Consider the following 25865-nt stretch of genomic DNA (forward strand, 5'->3'; position numbering starts at 1 on the left):
CTTGATCAGACACACAGTAATAAAACCATACAAGGTTACATCTTAGTCTAACATGGAATTCAATAGAAAAACAGCTTTTGACGCTTTAGTCAGTTTATACAAATATTGCCACAATAAACAGGAACCATGTCACTGTTTAAACACTGTTGTGCTTTACTAATCTCTTTAATTTTCGAACCATATCATCACACTGGTAGATCTCAAGTGCCCAATTACAAAACCATCATTGAGTTATCTACATATGGCGCATGGGACTGGGTCAGCACAAAGGAGATTCTGTAAGAACATATGGAGAGAATGAGCTGGTATAAAGCGGAAAGGGGGTTTATTCAAAATTCAGACAGAATGTATTTGCTGATCACTCCTATTCTATGTTTATAACAATCACGCTCACTGCAGGGTGAATGCTGTGTGAAGTACAAACAGATATTCATATTTACACACTCAGAGCAAAAAATGAAAATCTTTAAATAACACAAAAGAAAGGCTAAATTATGAATACAGCAGTAGGCTTTCCAGTTTAACTTTTGAAAGCACATCTAATCTACCTCAGTTACATCATACATGTACAATACCGTAATAATTTAAAGAAACAAATAAAAAAAAAAAAATGTGCACAAAACATCATCTTGAACATGTACAACTGGCACTTTTTAAGTGCTGAGTCCGTGTTCACGTCCTGATCTGTCCCTCTGTCCGCTTCTTTTTAAGCGCTGTGCTGTTACTGGCAGGTTTATGCAACGTCGCCGCCCTTCAGGTGGCTGGAGCATGCCTGGGTGCGCGCTGGTGGTCCACGCGTGTCCTGCCTCGCCTCTCCTGTGCCTGAGACAGCTTCCACTTGGAGTTCAAGGACTTCAGCTTCTTGCGCCCCCTGTTGGAACACCACACCCTTTCGCAGTACTCCTCCACCTTGTGGACGTTGCTGTAGCCAATCAGCTGAAGGAACTCCTTATACCAAAGCCTAGGGGTGGAGCTATGGGGGGCCCCGGGGAGGGGGCAGGGTGCCCGGTGCTGGGCCTCTCCCTCCTGGTGGAGCAGCTCTTCGACACGCTCTTCCTCTAGTACCTCCAGGGAGATCCTGGCCACAGTGTGGATGAATCCTCGCTCCTCTGTTTGACACAGGTAGACCCCGGAGTCTGCCCGCCGCAGCCGGAGGAACAGAAGGCCGTGAGGGGTCTGTGCCACCCTGTCGTCAGCCTTCACCTGGGGACGCAGGGGCAACACCCAGCCGTTAATGCACCTCCCCCTCGGACAGGTACACACCCGACAAAGGTCTGGCTGCAGAACCCTGGGTGATCTCCACCATGGGACCAGAAATCACTTGATCTCCACACCTGGCCCAGACATGACATTACTGAAGAGAACTAAAACCGCTGTTCCTTTAAAATTATGAAGTTGAATATTTCTCATATCATCTCAAGCTACGTAAAGGTGAGAATTTCACACCAAAGTAGCAAATATAAAATAGACTACTAACGTCGGATCCCGTAGATTTACATGAGATTATTAACGTCAGTTGCCGATGTTGCATTAGTATCACTGAAAAAAGCAAATATATATTTTAAATGAGATGATTAAAGTCAGTTTCCGATGTTGCACTTAGGTCATATCCAGTGTTGGTGTGGAGGTTAAAAATATAAATATAAAGCTTCCTAGTGTGCAATTTAACGTGAAACTGATCGTCTAATGTGTGTGTTAACTTCAATAATGATTAATTGTTATATACCACAATGCAGTGCATTTTTCTCAAATACAAATAGTGGAAGTTGAATATTATATCAGGAGTTTGGCAGGATTTTTAAGACTGACAAAGAGCAGAATCTCAAAATGAAATGGGACACACTTTCAACAACCATTGTACACACATGGGTACAAGTGTTTTGGGGGAGGGACATAAAAATGTACTTGTTTTTATTTAGGTGTATCATTAGAGTGCAGGCCACCCAGCAGGGGACCCTGGTCCATACGCCGCGTGCTCCGGAGCCTTACCTCATCCGCGTCCGGCCCCCTCTGGGCCAGCCACACCACGTTGGCCCGCAGCGATCGCGGGCTGCATTCCAGCAACGTGCCGTTCCCCTCCACGCCGTACACCAGCTTCTCCTCGGGCTTCTCTAGCTGCCCTCCTGTGGGAGCGAACAGCCTGAACCTCTCCGACAAGAGACAGGACCAGGGGCCACTCTAGGATTTTATAATGGCGGGGGGTACAATACATAAGGAAAATACTGGGTGATATAACTAGATTATTTCACTGGATGAAGGCAGGGTGCCGGCTTTTAGGTTAACACAGTAGCCAATCAGGACTGCGTGTTCGGTTCCCGCCCCTAGCTCGTTGCGAGGGATGTTTTCATGTTCTCCTCGTGATTGGGTGCGTTTCCTCCGGGCACTCCGGTTTGCTGCAGTCCTGAAACATGCACTTGCGTGACATGGTGTCCCCTGTCTCCGGCTCAGTGCCCTGCGCTTCACAGATTCATCTCCAGGCAAACTGCGGCCCCACATTCTATAAGCGAGCACGGAATTTGAACGGGTGGATGATCCGATGACATGAAGGATGGCCCACAGGACGACGATTCTGTACGAGAGCGTGCACGTCGATCCGGAGGACACGCAGGACCTGAGGTACGAAGGGCTGCGTGGAGGAAATAAGTTTCTACTAGCAGCTCCAAATGCTCCTGTAGGAAATCCACCCCACCAGCGGCCATTTTGTCTGCCCCGACTTAGGGTCTGTTAGACTTTGCGGAACGCTATTAAGAGCTGAGCCCCCTGAGTCTGCCAGGGTATCCATACCCCTCCGACACTACAGTCTACCGATGATCTGTGTGTATGCACAGCCGAGCTTTCATTTTTGCTTTTTCCAAGATATGGATCATTATGGAGTCCTCTAGTGATGACATACGGCCCGCAGGGGCCGTATGATGGTGGGCTCGAGCCTTTACCCTCAGCTGTGTCGAATTATACAGCCTAAACGTGCCTTTGGGAACATTGAAACCAAGATCACCACCCCTGGGGTCCCCAGCTCGTTTTCCCATCACGTCTTAACATTTCATTCCACTTAACCGAGTCGCGGAAGGGTTGACCTAGCAAGAAGAAAAACAGGCATATTCCAAATGCGATTATGGCGTCTGACATTTAAAGGCACGCTGGCTGTTTCTCGAGGAACATCAGCTCTCGACCTCCCTAACCTGCCAGCCTTGCCCTTATTTCACGTCATGCCTCCCACATGCCTTTTAACGTATTTTTCCACTTTCTCCAGCAAATCGCCACCGTGACTCACGATGCTGTATCGCCATCAGTAATGACCACATGTCCGGTTTATTCCGGTGAAGGAACAGAGGTGGAAAATAAAGACCAAGAGCCAAACTGTGACAGGCAGTTACACAAACCCAATTCTTTTGGACTAGATTGCAGTAGACAAAGCATATATTCGATGCACATTTCTGCAGGAATAATCTAGGCTGATGTTTAATTTTGAAGTAACTGAATGACATGTGTAAACCCACATCCCAAAATCTTCAGCAGGCTTTCCAGAAGCTACCAGTTCTCCTCTGTTTACTCCAATTCTGTTAAAAACAGTGAAGAGTATGTTTGACGCCCCTGTATCTCACAGTGTCAGGATGGTAACTTTGACTGGTGTTATTCTCTGCTTGGTTAAATGCTTTTAAAGCAGGCTGTCTTTACTCTCACTCCCTCACTCAGTCAGATTCAGATGCTCTAAAACACAACATAAATGTCGCTCTTTTCATTTTAGACACGTACCATTTATCTGCATCCCGTTGCACTGCTGAATGGCGTTTCCATGGCGAACGTCTTGCCGCCTGACGCGCCTGAAAAACACAGAGGAAGAACTGAGAAAAACTGAAGTACACAAGCTGTGACTGGATCTAAGAAACTTCTGAGGTGAAGAGTGAAGACTGGAGGTAACTAGGCCCTGAGAAACAGCCTGGAGCTCTGTAACCCTGAGTTGAAGAATGGAGCTAAACAGAGATGAAGACTAGACCTAAATGAGTTCCGAGCTGAAGACTACAATTAAATAAGGCCTGAGCAGAAGACTAGAATTAAATAAGTTCTGAGCTGAAGACCAGAACCATGAAAGTCCTGAGTTGAAGCCTATAATTAAATAAGGCCTGGGCTGAAGACTATAATTAAATAAGTCCTGAGGTGAAGACTAGAGCTAAGTAGGTCCTGAACTGAAGACTAGAACTAAATAAGTCCCAAAATAAAGAGTGGGTAGGCTCTGGACCCCCCGTGACCCTGGATAAGACAAGTGGCTTCAGAAAATAGATGGATGGATGGATGGATAAAGACTAGGACTATATAAGTCCTGAGCTAAAGACTAGGTCTAAATAAGTTCTCAGACCAGACTTAGACTGAAAGTAAATAAGCACAGAACCGAAGATAAGAGGTAAACAACATGGATCAGAAGGCAAGAGTCAAATAAGCTGGCGCTTCATGTGCTCCCATTCTGAAGCGCTCTTCAGGCCCCAAAGTGCACAGCACAATCGACACAAAGGTGGCTGGGCACCTTGCCATCCCCCAGGCTGTTCAGGTGCTGCGTGCTTAATAACCCTGGCCACGATCGAGCAACTTCCTGCTCTACCTCTTTAGCGATAGAGAGGCTGCGAGGGTCGGGAAGATATGCAGCATGACGGCTGTCTGTCAGGAGACAGGCCCAGAATAAATTCTGGGGGGCAGAAGCTTCTGGAACCTGCCATATATATAAATCATTAACCACGAGAGTGTCACGGAAGTGCAGATGGACGTTGATGGACGACAAGGGGCACTTTTAGCAGTATGATGGGAGGGTGGTGGTGACGCTTTACACACTGCAGTCGTCTGAATGCTCTCGCTCTTCACATGTTTGTCCCCAGTCTTCCCTTTTGTTTATTTAGCTGCCTAAACAAAACCGCACTTAGCTGCTGAAAAATGCATCCTAAGCGTCTTGGTAATTAGTGCTTGTGTGCAGTTTCGGCAGAGTGGCAGCTGAATGGGTAACTATGCAGCGCTAGGGTGGACCCCAGATTTTCATTTGGAAGCAAATCACTGCCAGTTCCAGCCTAGTCTGCCACACAGCCTTCTGGGAAGTGCAGCCGGCTGGGGGAGGGGCGTCCCTTAATGCCTGCCTGCACTCGCCCCTTTTACGGCACCCCGTGTCAGTCATCCGGAATGGTCTGACGGCCTGGGGCAGGGTCATCTGGCCCTCCATTACAGAATTAAGCGGATTAATCAGGAAAAACTAATTAGCCTCACATTAAACTCCATTCTCTTCTGCATCCTCTGGTGGGGCTTTGGTCACCATTACTGTGAAAACACACAAGAAAAACGGGGTCCCGCAGGGAAGAACAGGCAGCCTGCCCCCCCCCCCCCCGAATGAATCACCAAAGCCCTTTTTTATTCAGCATGCCCCCCTCACCCCCGCACACATAGCCAACGAAGGTATGAGTAAGAGCCTCCCCTATGGATCTACGATGACGGAGTAAGGGAGCGTCACACAATTCCGGCACTGAGAGGTGAGGGGCAAAGCCACAATCAGAGGATCCGAACTGCCAGAGATGTGGGGGGGGGGGGGGAGTGGCTTGCATCACCAGGCTGCCTTCACTGCGGCAGGAACGTGCAGGGAAGAAATGCGTCAGATGAAAAGGCAGAGGTCGACTTACCGCTTCATGGAGATTCCGGCGGGAAGGTAACGGGAGCAGGTGACGCCGTCCCAGGCACAGTAAGGGTCTCGAGCCAAACAGCAGTCGGCGCAGGCCGCACCGTACAGGCGACACTGATGGACCCGCACCTGGGCCACACCCAGCTCCGAGCTGACGAACAGCCGCTGCTGTGGGTCATTAACGCAGGAACGATGAGCACGACGACATGCAATGGGGGGGTCTCCAAATATATTTCCCTGGGGGCCATATTCTATCAGCAAAACAAAGCCAAGGGCCACTGGCCCTGTTATTGATCCATTACGCCCATGAGGGGGGTCGGGTTGGGCGCTGATAATAAAATTTGAGGAGTCGGGTGGGGGAGGGGTGGGCGGATGGCAACGCTAGCCCAGCTAAACCTCAGTGACGCATGTGGCAGGTTCTGGTGAGGCCCGCCCCCTGCAGAACCCTGAGACACGTCTGAAAGATTCTGATCAATGAGGACGTTGTTATGCGAGTTCCGGGTTTAACAAGAAGTGGGCAGGAAGGAAAACGAGACAACAAGGAATGAAACGGTCTACGAGGGGCCCGTTTAGGTCCGCAGACGGGTGCGGAACCATGTTTTATAGCAGCGATTAACTACAGGTTGCCTATATTGGGAACACTTGCCTTCCACCATGCAAGTTTATATTCAACTAAAGCTAAATCCAGAACATGAAGCTGTTTCCTGTGCCGTGTTCTGCATCCATCTCTTTGCTGACAGTGGAGGACATCAAAATCTCATGGGTTGTATCATGGTCCCACTGGAAACTGGGAGGGGTGTGAGGCAGACTGAATTTACCCGGGGGTTTGTAAGAGGGAGCCCCCGTGGCCCCAATCACAGACGGCCTACGGCACATGCGAATAACCGCACTTTTATCCGTTCACAGCGCGCTGGTGACTGATCGCAAAGGAAAATCACATCACAGCGGGGAAGCAGGAAAATTTCAAAATCTGTGTCTGATTGTTCAATCAAGTGAAAGGACATACACCGTTCTGGGGGTCGAACATTTTAAAGCAAAATAAAGGAGGAACTTAAAGTGTGTTTTGTTTTTCAGAATTCTTGCTCGATGCAACCATCTAGTGGTCAAGGGTGTGTACTGCAGTTTGAGAGACCAGTTCACCGAGTCGAAATGCATGGAAAAGAAACTTACCCTCTTCGAAGAAATCAGGATTTCGGTGATTGGCACAGGAACCTGCAAATATATGAGAAAAAGAGAGAGAAAAAGGCATTAAGACAACATCATCTTCATCATCATGAACATGAGATTAAAGAAATGATAAAAGTGCATTTAAAAATCCTGGGAATGCTGCTGCTTCTCAGTACGAGAAAACACTTTGGTATGTATAATTAACCACTAATCCCAGTAATTAACCCTGGGTAAATGGCGAGGATGAGCACACAGCCTGGAAAGTGAAATCCCATCACTGACAGATACCTTGAAAACATGGAGTTCTTCCAGAACAACTTCCTCGATGGTGTTGGTCTCTTTATTGTGGATGGTAATCACCTTCAACACCACGGAGTTGTCTGAAGGGAAAAACTCCAGTCACAAATCATGGGTACGTAACAGTCAAATGCACTTTTTAATTATAAACATTTAGATCAACGTCAAATCGAGCTCTTGAGATTTGGTCCCATATCACATTTTCTGAGAAAATTTGACAGCCTTGCAGGAATAAATGGATTTTACTGGGGCTACAGAGATCACATGTTTATTTACATTTGACACGGTAACCATGGTTACGGCACCAGTATAATCCTGCGAATGGACCTACTCAGTCTGATCAGCTCGGTCTGTATGCGTTTTCCTACACAGATTAAAATACCCGGGAGGATCTGGAAAGCAGAATCTGAGCAGGTGCGCATAGCAGGTGAGGTGCCAAATATTTAGCCTTGGCTTAAAAACACAATATCACAACTTAATTTATCACAGACAGATATGATCGAAAGCACCCGACACCTGTACAAAAAGAACGGATGATCTTATTTATAACATTTGGGAAAAGTCAGCCACCCAGGCCAATCAGTGCATATCCACAGAGGGAGGGCTTACAGAAACCACAGGGGCTGGAGTGTAGCCTCGCACCCGCAAGGCTGTGGGTTTGAATCCCACCCCCAGGTCTTAGTGTCTGTGGTCTCCCTCTGCCTGGGATGGGCTTCCCTCTGGCTATTCCAGTATTCCACATTCCTAAAACGTGCAGCGACAGGAATCGCCCATAATTGCCCATGGCGTGTGTGTGCCCTGTGATGGACTGGCATCCCATCCAGAATGTTATTTTAAGCTCTCTGGGATGTGATCCAGAGTCAGCACAACCTGATTAGTGGTCAGGATTGGCAGATGGATAGTCATGCACAAATATCCATCCATCCATCCATGCATTCAATCGCTTATCTGGCAAAGGTTGATGGGAACCCTCAAGCCAATCCCTGCAAACACAAAATGGGGGGACACCCTGAACAGGACGCCAGTGTATTTAGGTAGACATATTAAGCTAATGAGTGTTGTGGTTGATGTGTAGGGGTTAGTCTCCCGAAGGCCCTTTCAGGCAACTAGCAGACCCCTCATGACCCATCACCTGTGCCGATGAAGAGCACATCGTAATGTCCATCCTCAGCCTCCACCCGGTCAACCGCAATTTGCGTGAACCTTTGCTCGGCGTCGGTCCTTATCAGGATGGGCCGGTGATGGACAGGCTGGACGGGCTGGAACATGACTGGGTGGGTCCGGATGAAACGCAGCACCTCATCCGGATACTCCCTGGAGCTGGAAAACTGCCCTCCGTTCATCTGACTGGCACACTGGGAGGGAGAGCATTAGCACTGGTTAGCATGGGCTAATGATGGTTAGCACAGGCTAGCACTGGTTAGCGCTGAGAAGAAAGTTATGAGCACAACCATTAGCCAGCAGGATCAGTCCTTGACTAAGGCCTGCCTAGTCCTTAACCAGCAGGGAGAGTCCTTAACTAAGGCCTGTTTGGTCCTTAATGAGCAGGAAGAGTCCTTAACTAAGGTCTGCCTAGTCCTTAACCAGCAAGGAGAGTCCTTAAATAAGGCCTGCCTAGTCCTCAGCAGGGAGAGTTTTTAACTAAGGTCTGTTTGGTCCTTAATGAGCAGGAAGAGTCCTTAACTAAACAAGACTTGTGTGGTCCTGATCAGCACCAGCTTCTAGCCAAAGGAATGTAATCAGTGTTTACCACTAATTAATCTGTGCACATGTGAGTTAATTTAAAGAAAACCCCCTAGAGGCTGTGTTCTGTAAAACAGCATTTTTCCGAACACCTGTTCCACCACTGCTTATTGTATTCAAACACACGCCACTTTTACTCTGCACAACATATATGCACATCAAACCAGGGCCTGGAATGATGTTATGCTGTTCAGCTGTGCTCCTTAAAATGAAAAATGGGCTTTACTGTTTACGCAGGGATGAATATATTTGTTCAGAATTTCAGTAAAGCATTTCTTGATCTTTCCTGACATTTGTTGGAGAATATTTGCACATGCTGGAGATCTGTATAGCACAGTAAACAAATCAATGTGCTACTAAGGCAGCTGACATACCGATCCGGGTCTTGGGAATGGGACCCTCCCCTGAAAGGCGGCCCAGTGGTGGTCAGGGCGCTCCTTGTGTGCATACGGCCCATTGAAGGCGGCGCGGACCTCATCCATGCTGTAGACACACACGGCGTAGCCTTTGAAAATGTTGCTGTCCAGGGAGGAGAGACAGAAGAGCGTCAGAGAAACAGAGAGTGTGGACAGCATGATATCCGCCACTCGGCGAGAGCCAATTTCTGTAACTAACCTTGTATTTATGACAACCAGGTGGAAAGTTGAGGTTCAGAAAGTACAAATCCAGACCAAGAGTCACAGACACAGAGGACTGAACTGGTTGGTTGAAACAAAATCTTGGTCTGGATTTGTACTTTCTGAACCTGGACTTTCCATCTCTGCAGCCAGGGGTGTAGGAACCAGGAGAACAGAGGGGACATGTACTCCCCCAATATTTAATTTGGCTTCACCCCCACCCCCCGAAAAAACACATTTGCATTTAAATTATTAAGTTGTGACCCCCACACTCCTATGGCCTTGATAACAACCTAAAAGAAAATTTAAATTTACATCTACAGCATCCAGATGGACAGAAATGGTTTTGTTGACTTGGTCTGATGAGCATTCTAGTATCTACCCAACATAGCATTAGGGGTTCCAGATCATGGGACATCAACAGATCATCGGTGGCAGTTAAACCCGAAGCAAGCCGGTTTATCAGAAGGAACCTGAAGGTCTGTTAAAATGAAGAATGTGCTAATTTCAGCTGCTGGTGACATCAGACCCTCAGTGCCGAGCAGCTGATGCACTGCACCATCATGTTAGCACCCCCCGCAGGCCTCCTGTGAGACTGACCTGGTTGTGCTGAACAGGCCAAAAATCTCTGGCTTCTTCTCATCCTTCCTCTTCAGCACAAACACGTCCACTGAAAGGTAAAGGGTTGGGATCAGCAGTTAGCTCACAGGAGAGGAGGATCCCAGCCCCCCGCCACCAGGGTGGGATCAGCGGTTAGCTCACAGGAGTGGAGGATCCCAGCCCCCCGCCACCAGGGTGGGATCAGCGGTTAGCTCACAGGAGTGGAGGATCCCAGCCCCCCGCCACCAGGGTGGGATCAGCGGTTAGCTCACAGGAGGGGAGGATCCCAGCCCCCCGCCACAAGGGTGGGATCAGCGGTTAGCTCACAGGAGAGGAGGGTCCCAGCCCCCCGCCACCAGGGTGGGATCAGCGGTTAGCTCACAGGAGTGGAGGATCCCAGCCCCCCGCCACCAGGGTGGGATCAGCGGTTAGCTCACAGGAGGGGAGGATCCCAGCCCCCCGCCACCAGGGTGGGATCAGCGGTTAGCTCACAGGAGAGGAGGATCCCAGCCCCCCTCCAGGTGGGATCAGCGGTTAGCTCACAGGAGAGGAGAATCCCAGGCCCCCGCCCCCAAGGTTAGCTCACAGGAGGGGAGTATCCCAGAGAGGATAGCGGTTAGCTCACAGGAGGGGAGGATCCCAGCCCCCCGCCACCAGGGTGGGATCAGCGGTTAGCTCACAGGAGAGGAGGATCCCAGCCCCCCGCCACCAGGGTGGGATCAGCGGTTAGCTCACAGGAGAGGAGGATCCCAGCCCCCCGCCACCAGGGTGGGATCAGCGGTTAGCTCACAGGAGAGGAGGATCCCAGCCCCCCACCACCAGGGTGGGATCAGCGGTTAGCTCACAGGAGAGGAGGATCCCAGCCCCCCTCCAGGTGGGATCAGCGGTTAGCTCACAGGAGGGGAGAATCCCAAGCCCCCGCCCCCAAGGTTAGCTCACAGGAGGGGAGTATCCCAGAGCCCACCCAATGATGCTCTCAGAGCCCGCAGTGGGTCTCCACATTTCTAGTGTTTCTCACGCCCCAACAACCAGTTCTCCCCCCAGTCTGAGACTTAGATGCGGTGGGAAATTCACCACAGAGCACAAAAACATATTCTGCAGAGGCTACGGCCGGAATTTTCCGGCACTTCATCATGAGATTTGACTGTTTATCTGTGTCATTTAACACCCATTTGCCAAGGAGAAATAAATATATAGAAATATCACTTTGCGTGCGGTGCGAGACAGTGATGGGTGGCTGGGGTGTGTATGAAGCAGTGGGTGGGGGCCAGGACACTGGCGGTTGGGGGGGGGGGGGGGGGGGTAGTTGGAGAGGGGTCCCCACACTAACCCCTCTCATCTAGGCTCCTTACCCAGCTCGTCAAAATGTGTGCTCATCCCGTCAGATCCGGGCACGGAACAGACCAAGCGAGTCTTGGTGAATGAGGTCCACTTGTTCACCAGCATCCTCTGTCCTCCCACATCATTCTGTTGGGGGAAAATGGTGGGGGGTGGAATTAAAGTTGGGGGGGGGTAATTTTGTGTGCTGCAAGACAAAGGCCAGTGCGTTTTCCTTTTTAAAAGTCAGAAGAAACACACTGGAACTGCACTGGAAACATTTTCCTACAAGTGCTAAATGTGAAGCAGCAACATGTCAAAGTAGCAATTAAGGCTCCTCGTTCAGCAGCTATCACCCTGTGTATTTACGCGACCTTACCGCGCAGACCCTGCCGATTCTGCTGTAAACCGCGCTGTTACCATCTTCGGTGTCTGCGGCCTTTTCCGTGAAGAAGAAATACACCTTGTCATCGTCTGGGTCGTCGTTGTCGGGGATGATGACAGATCCTACAAACTTTGGCTCTGGAAGGTGAAGGTAAACATAAACACAGCGGGCTGATGTAATTTCACCGTCACATTTGGACAACAAAAAAACGCCCAGAGTTTATATCTAATAATCCTGGAAGAGTCATGTCCCCATCCCATCTATTAATCATTAATCACTTCAGACCTCACAGAGCAGCTCAGGTTCAGCTCCTGATGAATTGATTCTGTGACTCTGCAAGAGGACCCTCCCATCTTGATGATCTGCCTTTCATAATATTTACATCCTGTGCACCAGCTGGCCTTGGGAGCCTTGTAGCTAAAAGCGGACCACCGGTACTTTGTTTCTGCTCAGGGGTGCTGTCGCCCTCTGTCAATCTCCCATAATGCCCTGAGGTCCTGCTTCGGTATATATTTGCAAAAGATCTGGTGGCCCATTTGTTGGTCAAGGGTGGTCTGAATGAACTACCCAGCAGATCTGGTGATTTATGCGACCAGTAGGTGTTCTGTCTAAAAAACCACACCTGCTGACAGCATGATCCGCTCTCCCACAGCTCTGAAAGCGCACACACGTCGGCTAACCAGAGGGGGGCGACGGAGATCTCGGATAGTATCATCACTCCGGCATACCACAGCGCATTGCCATACATACTGGGAAAAGCCATTTTAAAAACTCAGTAACCCAGTAATGTTCACTTGAGCTGCCAGAAAGCCAGCACTTAGCAGGTGGTGAAACGCCAGCAGGTGGCGTAGCCACTAAAAGCTCCTTCGAACAGCAGGATGGTATTTCGCTAAAGCTAAGTGGACAGCAGTCGCACCCAGCCGACTTGCAACCTCGGCCTCTTATCCTCTCGCCGGCCTACCGTTCAGCTGCTGCCTGTGGTTCTGCTCGGTCCGGGTGAAGCTGGCGTCACCGTAGCGACAGAGTGCCGCGTCATTCTCCCAGTAGTCTGTGTAGAGGCCCACATACAGTTGTCCTTCTGATAAAGGGGAATATGGAGGAGGAACAGTCATCAGAATCACCGCCGCAGAAGAACAGCGACCGGCAGCAGTAATGCACACAAACCCCCACAGCAAGGGGCCTAAGAGGGAGGTGTGCGGCTCCGTGTGTGAGGACACTGTGCCTCTGACCGTAAGGTCACTGCTCCAAATGTCAGACTAAGAGTTACTCCATCATCGGGTTCCTGAGCAAGGCCATTAATGGCTCCAGGAATCGTCAGACCCTGCTTTGTTCTCAAAAATGTGCATTGCTTTGGACAAAAGTTTCTGCTAAAAAAATAACATCTAAGGCACCTTTTACGCCAACTTAACACAAACATGTAACCGATGCCTCCACAAGGGGGCAGCCTTGTACCCAAAACTCATTTCAAAATCCATTGATTTCTCTTTAACATTTTGCTTATCCAGTATAGGGTTCCTATAATCAAATCAAAAGCCCTTTAAGCTCATATCACTGGGCAGCCTCTTTCCATGCCTTCGCATCTCAGCAGCCATTAACACAACAACATTCGTGAAAAGCATTCAGGGCCCTTGGGAGTAAACGCCATGCCTGAGAGATGATAAGTGATTGTCAGATACGGCAGGAACGGTCGATTCGCTGCTCTCTTTATTTTCGCTTATATGTAAACAGGCTCTATCCGCCTTGCGTCTGACAGCTCGGAGTCTGTACCCATTCCTGTAGGAGGTGACGCCCCCTGAGACCTTGGCTGACGGCCCCTCGGACGACTAAATTAACAGGCGTTCGCTACCAGAAAGTCAAAATACAAACCAGGTCAATCACTTAAGGTACGAGTGTGAAACGGTCGTGGTCGGGGCACACATGACACAACCACCGATGCAAAAAATATATCTCATAAACACCCCCAACCTTGAAGATGGGACTCAGATTAGTTTCACATGAAGCATTAAATGACTGTGCTATAAATAGACACGCTCGAGTCTGTCTCCTAGAAAGACATTTAATGAACTGCCCTCACCCTGCATCACGTGATATGATTAATATTACTCCCGTTTCAGGTTATGAGAGATACTCATTACCTCATCACCCTCCCCGCCCCCCCCCAGATCTGTAGGAGGGGGTATTTTTTTCAATAATGGTTTATTAATGAAGCCCGCGCCTCGTAGTATGGAGAGAGTGGCTGGTATGAAGGAATGACGAGAGAAATTAAGGAAGGCCACACTTTGGACTGAATACGGCACCAGCTATGAGTCGAGGTGTCGGACGTACATAGAGGAGGCGCAGGTGAGCTGGACAGTGTTTGTGTTCCTCTGTGGTGGCTTGTGGGGGGCAGGGGTGGGGGGGGGGGTGGTTCACATAAAGGACGGAGAGACTTACTGGAGAAGACAGAGGTACATGAGCTGTTGGGGTCAAACGGGCATCTTCCTCTGCTGCCCTTGATGTGACTGGTCTCCAGTTGAAACAGACCATCCTGCAAGAGAAGGAGGAACATCTCTTTTGTAACTCATCGTAACCCCCCCCCCCCCCCCCCCGGAAAGGGGTCATCCAGCTAACAGGCCTCCCGATAAATCAGGAAGAAGGCAGAGACCGTTAACCAAAAACACCTTACGGATCTAAAATTAAAAGTCTTTCTCGGCAGCACAGTCAGCTTATTAGGCCATGCAGACAGGACGTTCCCGCACCTGGGACCGCCGGAAAGGTATAAATATTCCAGGGAAAATGGCAGGTAGGTCTGGCTAACCTCAAATGTAAATACAGGGGATGCTATTACACAGGGACTCGCGGGAGTGGAGGGGAGGGGGGCACTGACTGAAAACCACAGGAGTGACCAGCCCATCGTCTCCTGAGGCACTGAAATCACACAGCATGTTGATTGGGCCCCCCACTCCCTCCCACCCCCCACAGCCTCCTCTCTAACTTTCCGAGACATCAATTATCTCACGAGGCAGAGCGCCAGGGACCCTGAAGTCACCTTGCAGCCCACATGTGTCTTGGTAAGTAATTAGCCAAGTGGCTGGCTGCTACTTCCCATGTGATCCGAGACCCGAAGTATGACGGCTGGCCATGTGACCTCTGCGGAATCACATTCGATACGTTCGAAGATCTGAACGCACAACAAAGCAAAACAGCTCTATTCCGTGCAGCTTGTGATCTCATTTTAAACACAGTTACAAAAAATCCCTCTGCATACTGTTACATCTCTGACTGGTATCTGACTTAAAATCACAGCATGGCTTCAACTCTGACACAGGAAGGTCACAAGGAGATTGAACACAAGGGGGATCACAACAAATGAACGTTCGTTGAGATGTCAGGATGGCTACAGGAAGGCACTGGGCCATCGCCCGCCATAAACAAACAGTCTTCATTAGCTGTGATCTGTGTCTGATCTACTCTCACTGCAGTTTGTCATTCAGAGTCCAGATAGGCTGATTTTTAATTTTCTTTACTGCGGTTAGGAATGCTCTGCATGTATCTGTTTAAGCTCTCTCAGTGACACAGAGCAAACGCTACCGCACGTGATATATTAGAGGCAGAAAATGTATGTCAAGTAATCATGATCTTAAAGGTCTGAGGACCAGAAGACGACAGACATAAGGGAAACATGATGGATTTTAATTAAGCATGTTACATGTTACATTGTCATATGAAAACCAGGCTTTCCCTCTGCTCTTTAATTCTGGAGGTTTGAGGCGAGAACTCGGTTCCAATTCCCTCGATTCCCCCCAAAACCCCTTCAACCCAATGTGGTTCTGATGAGCCAGCCGTCCCAAAACGAAGGCAGGGCTGGGAATTCGGCGAGGGATGTGACTGAGAGGAACACTTGAGTCCCCAGCCAGGAGGCTTGGCTTCTGCTTCATGTTAAGCTGTCTGAAGCTGACTTTCTGATCCCTGCTGGCACTTGCCCCCCACTCCCGTGGCTGACCGGTGCAGTAGAGGGCAGTTTGGGCTCACCCCTCAGTGGACGGAGAGGGGTACTGCGCCGGAACATGGGTCTGGCACCATACCGCGCGGCTTTGCCCAGAAACGGCTTGGCTGCCATTTACACTCAGTCTCACAGAAAGTAAATAACAGGAAAGGAGCCCACGCTCTTTGTCTGGCTCTGTCGCCGCGGCAGCACCCAACCGCCCCAAAACAATGCTACTCTGCATATAAAATGATGCACGCGGACAGTCTTGGCCGCCTGTGGCGTCCCAGAAATGATCGAGCAGCGAGGCTTCGCCAAAATGTGACGGAGGTGAGCTTATTAGCTGCTCGTTCCCGTCTGCGACCTCTTTGACAGTCTCCAGGGGTCAAAGAATGCATGTTTTTGTTGTTGATGCATATCCTCACCCTTAAATGATGAGATGTGAAGGCCCACAGAATTGATTCCCGCCCCCATCAGAAAACAGAGACAATCACGCTGAAGATAAAAAATCACCAGGACGAGCTATCCTGGTGCTTTAGACCAGAAAGGATTTTAAAAATTTATTTTCTAAGGGCGTAAGAGGAAATCTATCCTCCTTAGAATGCTTTTGTAAACAGTTCTTCCCCCTCAGTCCGTGCGAGATGTTCTAAGGGTAAAGTATCCAGAACGAGGTTCATATGGATTCCGAACCTCTTCCCTGGAGACTGATATTTACAAACACTGGCCACTAGAGGAGCAAAACTCAAATGATTAACTTCTAAAGCAGGCTTCTTCAACTCTGGACCTCGGTTCCAAATCCAGGCCGTGTTTTCAGTTCTCCCAGGTAGTTCTTTAATAATTAGTGATTCTGATTGGTCAGAGGCTTCACACTTGACTGATAGGTAAAGGAAGGTTGGAAAACCAGCAGTGCTCGGACCTTGAGGACCGTGAGTTGAATAACCCTGTTCTAAAGGAAGCAGGTTAGGGGCAGAAATCGAGCTAAAAGTTAAAATTCCCGGCCTGGCTACAGATCACAGGAACAGGGAAGGAGTTCACAGCTCCATATGACCACCTACCTCCGCCCAACGTCCCACGTTGACAAAGGCACAGATGGGATCGAAGGCTCCCGTCCCACAGGCCAGAAGATGGGTCCTGTTGTATTGATGAAGGACCTTTACATAATTGGCACATTCAGCCTGTAAGGAGAAAAGCTGCATTAGATTGACCAGCAGTGGTTTGTGAGGCTTCTAAGAGGTTCGATCTGATGCTAATGTTTGTATAAAAAGCAGCTTGGTTTCGTTGATGTCGTGAAATCCAAGGGAATCGTGTTTGTTCGAGGCAGCAGGGGCGTCTTGCTGCTTGTGGTGTTATTGTTTTAGCTGGGGAAAAAAACTTCACGAAACAAACGAGCCTTTCAAGCAAAACCCAGAAATGGATGCAGCACAGGCTGGTTTCTTTGTTAAAACGCGTCGATCGTAGCCTGAGGAGAATCTCCCTTGATAGATGCCTCCTCTTATTCTCCTCTTCTTATTTATCCATGGAATTAAAAAAGTACATGTAACGTTTCTTCAGCGTGACACCTGACAACCAATTAACTGAGGTCTGCCTTGCGGGGAAATAACAGCAGGGACAGTCCAGGCACTGCTAACGTGTCCTTAACAAGATTAAATTCAAATGTGGTCAAAACAATGAAACAATGAAACTCCAGGGCCAGATGTCGAACACACTTCCTAAATATTTTTTTCTCTTACGGAGAAAAATGAGTCAACTGGATAAATTATAGGCTTTAAAAGGAAGGCGGAGGCCTGTCGTTTGGTTACAGGCTTATGTTTCTTTTTGATCCAATTCCTACAAAAGACTAGGAAAATACATTGTCCGTATTCCGGAAAAATCCTTAGAGGACACCAGTGATGCGTTCCATGTATCAAAAGGCACGGGCAGTTAGGGGATGTAAAGGCAGGATGATGAATTGAGTTGAATCATAGCTGCTTGTTTAACCAGGAAGAAGGAAACATACACACATCCATTAATCCATCTTCTAAGCATCCTAATCTGGTGGGGCGGCACAGGACACTGGGGGGGGGGGTGGACAGGCTACCAGGACACCACCCTGAAAGTGGGTTTCATAAAAATAGCTCCAAAGAAATGCCATCCTGCATAACAGCTGTTTTACGCAGAAAAAAAAGACTAATTAATAATTTTTAAAGGCTGTAACTGTCACGCCTAGCCCTGCATTCCTCATGTGTGCCACGCCCCTAATTACCCATGTGTGGAATCTGTGCTTCTCTCAAGCTGTTTTGTGTTTCTTAATTAGTTTCTTAGTATTTAAGTCCGTGTCTTACCTTTACTTGCCAGACTTGTCATTAATGTTCTTTAAGTTCGTGTCTTGTTAGCTTATGTCTTGAGCTTAGTTTTCCGTGTCATTCCTTGGTCTGCTCCCTTTTCTGGTTTTAAACCCCATTAAAACCCCTTACTTTGCTGATCCTCGTCTCCTACCCATTATTCCTCGCCTCCTCCCTGGACGTGTATGTAACAGTAACATCAAAGCATGAATTTGAACATAAATCAGGGTGTAACACTGCTCTTCACCAAGAGAGGGTGATAAAGGGAATTCGCAGTCAATGCTCCAGAGGTTCAGTTGCTGATCTGAACCTATTTTGCATTTCGTAGAAAATGACTAATCAAGCTCACCCGAATGATGTGAATGAAGACTATTTATTAGCCATCTTTTCATATTACGCTTCTGAGCTGACCCTCCTACCAAAGACAATCACTGTTGAAGCAAGATATTTTAAAGAAATTTGGTAAACAAGGGCAGCAACTGGCAGGATATGGAAGTGGCTTCACACCTGCAGGGCTTCCATCCCAGTGGGGCTTCATTACCGCACTGCCCCCCAAACACCTTGAAGAAGGCCTTCATTACCGCACTGCCCACCAAACACCTCGAAGAAGGCCTTCATTACCGCACTGCCCCCCAAACACCTCGAAGAAGGCCTTCATTACCGCACTGCCTGCCAAACACCTTGAAGAAGGCCTTCATTACCGCACTGCCCCCCAAACACCTCGAAGAAGGCTTTCATTACCGCACTGCCCGCCAAATACCTCGAAGAAGGCCTTCATTACCGCACTGCCCCCCAAACACCTTGAAGAAGACCTTCATTACCGCACTGCCCCCCAAACACCTCGAAGAAGGCCTTCATTACCGCACTGCCCCACAAACACCTCGAAGAATGCCTTCATTACCGCACTGCCCGCCAAACACCTCGAAGAAGACCTTCATTACCGCACTGCCCCCCAAACACCTCGAAGAAGGCCTTCTTTACCGCACTGCCCCCAAACACCTCGAAGAAGGCCTTTACTGAGACCGGTGGACAGAGATACACTTAACCGATCTGCTAAAAATTAGGGAAGGCTTTCAACAGAGAATTATCAGCTGTCATTTGCGATGAAGCAGCATTAAGGTGAGACGCCTTCACACCTGATGAAGAAGCAAGTGCTTTTCCAGTTCTGAGGCTACACACTCCACCAAAATACAACTTTCAAAAACATTTTTAAACCTTGGATTCACTTTAAAAACCAGGCTGGAATGCTCGCCTGACTCTTTCACAGAACCATTTGACTTGTGAGCATTACTTTCAGATTAATCACATTTTTATACCCAAACTTCAAACATGCTACTCTAAAGTTTCAGCCATAGGCATTACAGTACAGAAAAATGCCAACTTAAATCCTCTCTCCTTTATAAAGTCTAGGTATGGCTTTACAGTGATAAGATCAGGTTTTTAGCTAACAGTTTACACTGTGTAAACCTCATTAATTGATTTATAAACTAAAGCGTACTATAGGAGTGAGAGGTTCCTTGTCTCCAAACGCAGATAAGCAGACCAGTCCCGCCCCCCCCCCCCTAAATTCTTCTCATTGCTCCTTCACACCAGGTGTTCCGCAGTTATAACTCGGCACAACCTCGTAACGTACAAACTGCCTGTTGACGCGACACAGACCCTTGTCCACATCTAAATTTTGGGGCCTTTCTGTATTCACCCCCCCCCCCCATCCCCCAACCCCCCCAGCTTGAATTTCCCACAGCATCATCCTCCGAGTTTATCTGTCCTTTTCCAGTAGCAAACTTTCCATCCTGTGGGGCTTCATCTTCAGGCTCTGAGCCACGGCTAATGAGCTGATCTTAAGCTTGGCATAATATTTGATAACCCGCTCATCCATCTCCCATAACTACTTATGCCAGGCCACACAGAGGACACCTTGCACAGGATAACTGCTAATCATTCATTAATTACACAAAATTATCCTCTGTGCTGCTTAGTGTGTACCCTGACCCTCAAAAGGAGAAGCTGTGGCTCTCGCAAAGCACTTGGGGCCAAACTAATATCAGGTCAAAGCTTCAAATAAACAGCGGCCTCCCATAAAGATGACGGGAAGCCGTTTTGGGAAGTCTTACCTTCTCTCTCCCCTTCATTAAGCAGTCATCCACTTGTCCTGCTGTGCTGGCCCAGGAAATCTGCAGTGAGACACACACGACATACATTCATGCTATGTTTTTTTTTCCATATACTTATTTTTTTAAATGTGCAATAGAACAACGTGCACTAAATATGCTAGCTATTTTAGCACTTAGCAAAAGGCATTTTAATTCACAGACTATATACTGTATCAGGGCTCTTCAAATCTGGACCTCGATTCCAAATCCAGGCCTTGTTTTCAGTTCTCCCAGGTAGTTAGTTTAATAATTACTGATTCTGATTGGTCAGAGGCTTCACACCTGACTGACAGGTAAAGGAAGGCTGGAAAACCAGCAGTGCTCGGACCTCGAGGACCGTGATTTGAATAACCCTGAAATATATACTTTCTTGTGACGTTCTGTAATGTGTTTTTGTATAAAGCAACCATGCATTATGCCCAAGCCAAATTTCCCCATGGAGAAACAAAAGTTTAACCTAAAGTAAACTTGTGAATGGCAGATGCAGGCAGCTCCCGGCTTACAGAAAAATGACTGAAGTAGATCCTGATTATGCAAAAAATATATGAGGTACACAGGGTTTACAGAAGCATTAACACCAAACGCGACATACACATATAAGTAAATCTACACTTCTTTTATTGAATGTGTTCTCTATTATGTATTACTAGTATATTTTTGGTTTATGTGTTTTTGGTATAAGGCATGAGAAGGTAAATCTGACTTGCACTACCAGTCAAAAGTTTTTGCACACATTGAGATTTTCTACATTTGCATGTTACTCACTTAACTTTTACTAAAAATACACTCAATATTCTTTTCTAACAAATAAATGTACAGTATGTTCACCATTTGAGTACCTTTATTAGGAAAAAAATGTCATATCTTTGTTTCATCAACAGCAGAAAAAAAATTGAGGCATTCTTTCTGCAGGGGACATTAAATACTGCTCCGTTTCATGGGATGGAACAGTTAACCACTGCATTTAAAGTTAATGGACGGCCTAGAATTTGACTGTCATCACCATACAACCAGTTAATAGGATGTCAGACATGCACTGTTACATACACTTTCCATGTTATAAAGGAAATTTGACTTATATTTTCATTTATAGTTGTTCACTCAACTTTCCAGTGCTGAACAAAAGTTTAAAAAAATCATCAGTTTATTAAATAAATGGAAAAGTGGTAAAAATCTGTGGTGTGTGAAAATTTCTCACTGGTTATGTACATAGTGTAGGGTTTGTACAGTGGAGTTCTTACATCAGTTGAAAACTCACTGTGCATTCACTGTAAGAGCTAAGCAAAGAGCATTATTGCTGTTGCGTCAAAGGACATTAAATACTAAGTTGGACACCCCAGCACTGAGAAACAGGGCCGGAGCATGAAGGGTCCTCAAGAGACAGAGGCTTGGCACGGAAAAATGACACAGCGGCTCTTCCCACCACCGCAGTGGGGAAGAAGCAAGTTCCGGAAGGGGGGTCCTGGGGGTAAAGGGGATGGGCCGTGACGGGTCGGAACCACGAAGCCCCAGAGGCCCCAGAAATAAAGAGAGACAGAATGGGTCTGAAACTCATACAACGCACATCAATGAAAACCCCCCACCCCTTTAAAAGAGGAGAATTCAAGGAGCCCTTATTTATAAGCATTCACTGGGAATGTACCATCTTTTAGCGTTTCAGGGTCCGTGCATTCCATGTAGCTTTCATTCCCTTCCCACACTATTATAGCAACGTTAACACCATTTGATACTGTATATCCTGTTGTATTTTTTTAGAACAAGCTAAATGACTTATCTAACACGGTATTTAACCACTGAATTTAACACTGAGGGTGTTCATTTTTAAATCCCTTTTACTGCAGCTCAGTTCCTCGATTGGTGAAAAAACAATACTGGAAAGATACAGCACCGCTTGTATTATTGTTATTATTATTATTATTCATCAGTCAGTCGAAGTTTCTTAATATCAGGACCGCCCTCCTCGGATGGGATTCTGCCGAAGAGGATCCAGAAATTTTGTTTTCAAAATGGCTGGCGTCCTGTGTCCACTACGCGATATATTTCACAGGGTGGCGTGGAGCCATGGTGAGGTCATCTACAAATGAGAAGTTCAAAGAGTCACACGCATACGCAAGACATCAGCCTGGAGGGAAGGCTCGTCCCGTGGGGTGGGGGGTGTGGCGGTTTAGTACCTCTCTGTGCTTGCTGTTAACCCGCTCCAGGCTCAGCGAGAACAGGCCATCTCGAACCCCGACAAAGAGCCGTTCCTCGTGCTCATCCAGCAGCATGGTCCGAGGGCTCAGGGGCCCCTGGGGGCTGTCAAATGCCCAGGTCCTGTTCAGATGCCATAGCTCTGTTGGAGAGACAAAGATCTCTGGATGGAAAAATAGCAGAAGTGTACCAAACATGCACACTCAACGTATGTAAGTTTGTTGAAATTGCATTTTGTTTGCTATTCCTTTTGTTACGATCTGTCTTCTATTCCTTTTGTTAAAACTGCAATTTGCCTGGTATTCCTTTTGCTAAAACTGTGATTTGCCTGCTATTCCTTTTGTTAAAACTGTGATTCATCTGCCTTTCGTTTTGCTAAAACTGTGACTTGTCTGCCATATACAAGCAAAGAGATATGTACTGCATAACCGAATAAAGTGGAATTTCGTCCCATATTGACAGCATATGTCTGAAGTGCCAAAAATACACTGGGAATCCTTAATTTCCTCCGACGGCCCTATCAGACAAGGACTAGCGGCAATGTGTCTCTGATTTCAGGGGCCCCACGCCAGCAGCCTTTAAATCCCCAGCCGGCCCGCGACCATCACCTCAGCACCGTCCACCCGCTCGCTCGCTGTCCGGGATCACCAATCTCCTCAAGGCCACTCGAATAACCAATCACAGACTCTGCCTGAAGCAGACACGTCTTAGTGGGATTTGATGGGGACATACCCATCAGGGCTCCCACGGAACATCAAAGAATCCTTATAAAATGCCGCTGATTACCAAAGCACATGGGATTACTCCCAGGCAATGAGACTCAGGCATTCCCCCACCGTTTTATCGTGTTGTCCAGTTATAGGAACCATAAAATCCCCCAATATCCACAGGTCGTGCATATGAAGTCAAATCACTTGCACACACATCTGTCTGGTGTGCTACGTCTTGGCACACAGGACTAGCCAATTACCTACCTCTCATTGCACTGTTTACACATGTTGTCATATTTGTTCTTGTAATTGTGCTCATATTTATCATATTATTGAGGCATCTTAATTAATATTTGTGTGGATGTGTGCATGAATGTTGTGTGGTGCCCCATCCTGGGTTATTCCCTGCCTTGTGCCCATAGCTTCCAGGATAGGCTCTGAACCCCCACGACTCTGCACAAGAGGGGTATAGAAAATGGATGGAAGGAATTGTGTTTTATTCGTGTTTACTGCAGAGTATCATTTTCGTTGTGCCATGTAACTGACTTTGCATATGACAATCAACCCCAACTATTTTCCCATAAGGGCCAAAATCCGTCAGCATGACAAAGCCCCCCCCCCCCCCCAAAAAAAAAAATCTGCCAGATCGATCATGAATCCTCTGTCTGTTGAATCAAAAGGAGAATATTAGCAGATAGCAGCCCCAAAGCAAACCTGTGAGGCAAACTGTAATTAGGTGGTCTGGGAACTCTCACTCTGTCACTCTGTCAAAGGAGTCACAGCGCTCCATGAATCTGTAGAGCAGCCGATACTGTAAACAGGTCCTGCCTGCTTCTAATTGGACTCAGTTGTGACCTTTGCTCTTGCATCCCTGGACACGAACCTGTCGGTACTAGTGTGGCATGAAAAGGGGATTTAAAACAAACTTTGAACTATAATACTGCATGGCTTAAGGCTATCTCACTAACATTATCGGGTTACAAATTTGCACTCGATGAGGAAGAAGGGGAATTTACTGCAATGATAGAAATGCCCGGAACACATGACGAGGACAACAGAAAGACGCTGCGCGTTTGGCCTGATTTGCTAATTGTCTGCACTTTCATTCGTTTGTGTTCTCTTGGCTTTGAGTGGCATTTTACCCTGTGGGAGGGAGAAATCCTTTCACAGATCTGACAACTGTCACAGAATGACGCTCAAATGATAAATCCAGTACAGAACTTAGACTCCAGTAACGTCATTCAGGCAGAACAGATTAGCAAAATCGAAAACAGAGCATATCTCCCATTTTCCGTGCTCGCCTTGAGGGTCTCAGCTACGTATGGCTATGTTGTGATAATTAGATGACAACATGTAAACAGTATTTAGTCATGGTGTGTAGAACATGTGGATAACATATTATATAAAAAAAGTTAAGAGTATTGCTGAGTCTTGTACCCATACAAACAAGATGTTTGACAGCATTTCCCCTGTCAACATTACAAAGTCAGTTTGGAGGAAGGACTGATGTCACTCACTGTGTGGGAAAAGAGTATAGAGGAAAACTGGACCCAATGATCTGAGTCCACATTTTCGGGGGAGGGGGGTGTGGTCCCATGTTGGCCTGCACCCATCAGCACCAATTACCATCTGCCACACGTGCCAAACAGATCCAACTTCTGGAGTTGGGCAAGTGCGCGTGAGTTTGAGTCAGGTCTCCGCACTCACTCAGAAAGGTCCGTAAATGTCAGCTAGCAAAGGGCAATGACACTTTGGATCTCAAAGGGCTCTTTCAAGAGAGTCAGAAGCGTTGAGTCACAAAGTGCACGGGGCGGCGGATGATGATAATTACATGGGTGGATGTTTCGTTTGAATGCTCAGTCATAAAATGGCGAATTTATTCTTCAGCTGAAAGGGGTCGGTGCTCTGGAGGGTGGAAGTGAATGACTTTGGGCTTGACTGTGGTCATGTGTGTCACACATATGGAGTCCCACACAGATCACACAGAATAACGGGGAGGCGTGGTTCACGCGTGTGGCCGGCTTTACCTAACAGTGGAAGAGTGACTGTCTAAGCATATCAATCATTCTGTCCATTCTGTCCAATGCTGTCCATCAGAATTTTGCATCAGAAATGCACATATTCTAAAGCGACCTTTTGTATCTGAAAAAAGGTACAAAATGTTAGTATTTCACATAGATTTTTTGCTTGCTGTGCACCTCATGAATATTAAATAATGCTTTATATCCATCCATACTGGCACACACGAGGATCGAACGAGCAGGTCATGACACATACAGCTGTGAAAAAATCAACTCATAACAGAATTCTACAGTTACTATCCAAAGAATATATCTCCATAGTTATGGTTAGAAAATTTAGTCCCGTTAGTTAAGATTCCTTACAGTGTAAATACATTATTAGTGAGAATTAATGTACAAATGATGCAGTAGTCCACTGCCATACACTCATGTCAAGTGCCTTGAGGCGGCTGTGTTGTGAAAGGCGCTATATAAAAATAAACTGAATGGAAATTGAATTGAATTAACTTATCAAGATTTACATCATGTGTAACTCATGTAACTTTAAATGTTTATTCTGACAAAAAATAATATTTGGAAAAAGGATTCAATTCTTATCCGTAACTTAATTTCGGCTTGACATCATCGGCTAGCGAGGGCCACTAGTGGGTCAGATATATTACTTGAGAATATTTCCTTTGGAAGACTCCGGAACTCAAGGGAAGCTGTGGGATCGTCAGGATGCGCCGAT

General features: G+C 47.3%; 1 protein-coding gene across 2 annotated transcripts in view; it reads right to left on the reverse strand.

Annotated features, from left to right (window-relative positions):
• Positions 1-308: 308 nt before the first annotated feature.
• sema3e (sema domain, immunoglobulin domain (Ig), short basic domain, secreted, (semaphorin) 3E) overlaps positions 309-25865 on the reverse strand; it is a 34458-nt gene continuing 8901 nt past the window's right edge. The window contains exons 2-17 of one of the 2 annotated variants that reach the window (XM_023791397.2): positions 22386-22546; positions 20176-20235; positions 16796-16915; positions 14210-14303; positions 12738-12854; positions 11771-11913; positions 11427-11541; positions 10075-10144; positions 9232-9376; positions 8247-8469; positions 7106-7197; positions 6821-6862; positions 5652-5818; positions 3754-3821; positions 1990-2123; positions 309-1203 (exon numbers count right to left, since the gene is read on the reverse strand). In XM_023791397.2, coding sequence (XP_023647165.1) covers positions 754-1203; positions 1990-2123; positions 3754-3821; positions 5652-5818; positions 6821-6862; positions 7106-7197; positions 8247-8469; positions 9232-9376; positions 10075-10144; positions 11427-11541; positions 11771-11913; positions 12738-12854; positions 14210-14303; positions 16796-16915; positions 20176-20235; positions 22386-22546 — 2201 coding nt within the window. In that variant the 3' untranslated portion in view covers positions 309-753. Of the gene's footprint in view, positions 1204-1989; positions 2124-3753; positions 3822-5651; positions 5819-6820; positions 6863-7105; positions 7198-8246; positions 8470-9231; positions 9377-10074; positions 10145-11426; positions 11542-11770; positions 11914-12737; positions 12855-14209; positions 14304-16795; positions 16916-17740; positions 18251-20175; positions 20236-22385; positions 22547-25865 lie in introns of those variants that run through there. The other variant, XM_072702103.1, reaches the window with a different exon arrangement.

This window comes from Paramormyrops kingsleyae, chromosome 1 (assembly GCF_048594095.1).
Source record: "Paramormyrops kingsleyae isolate MSU_618 chromosome 1, PKINGS_0.4, whole genome shotgun sequence".
In the NCBI taxonomy this organism is placed as follows: domain Eukaryota; kingdom Metazoa; phylum Chordata; class Actinopteri; order Osteoglossiformes; family Mormyridae; genus Paramormyrops; species Paramormyrops kingsleyae.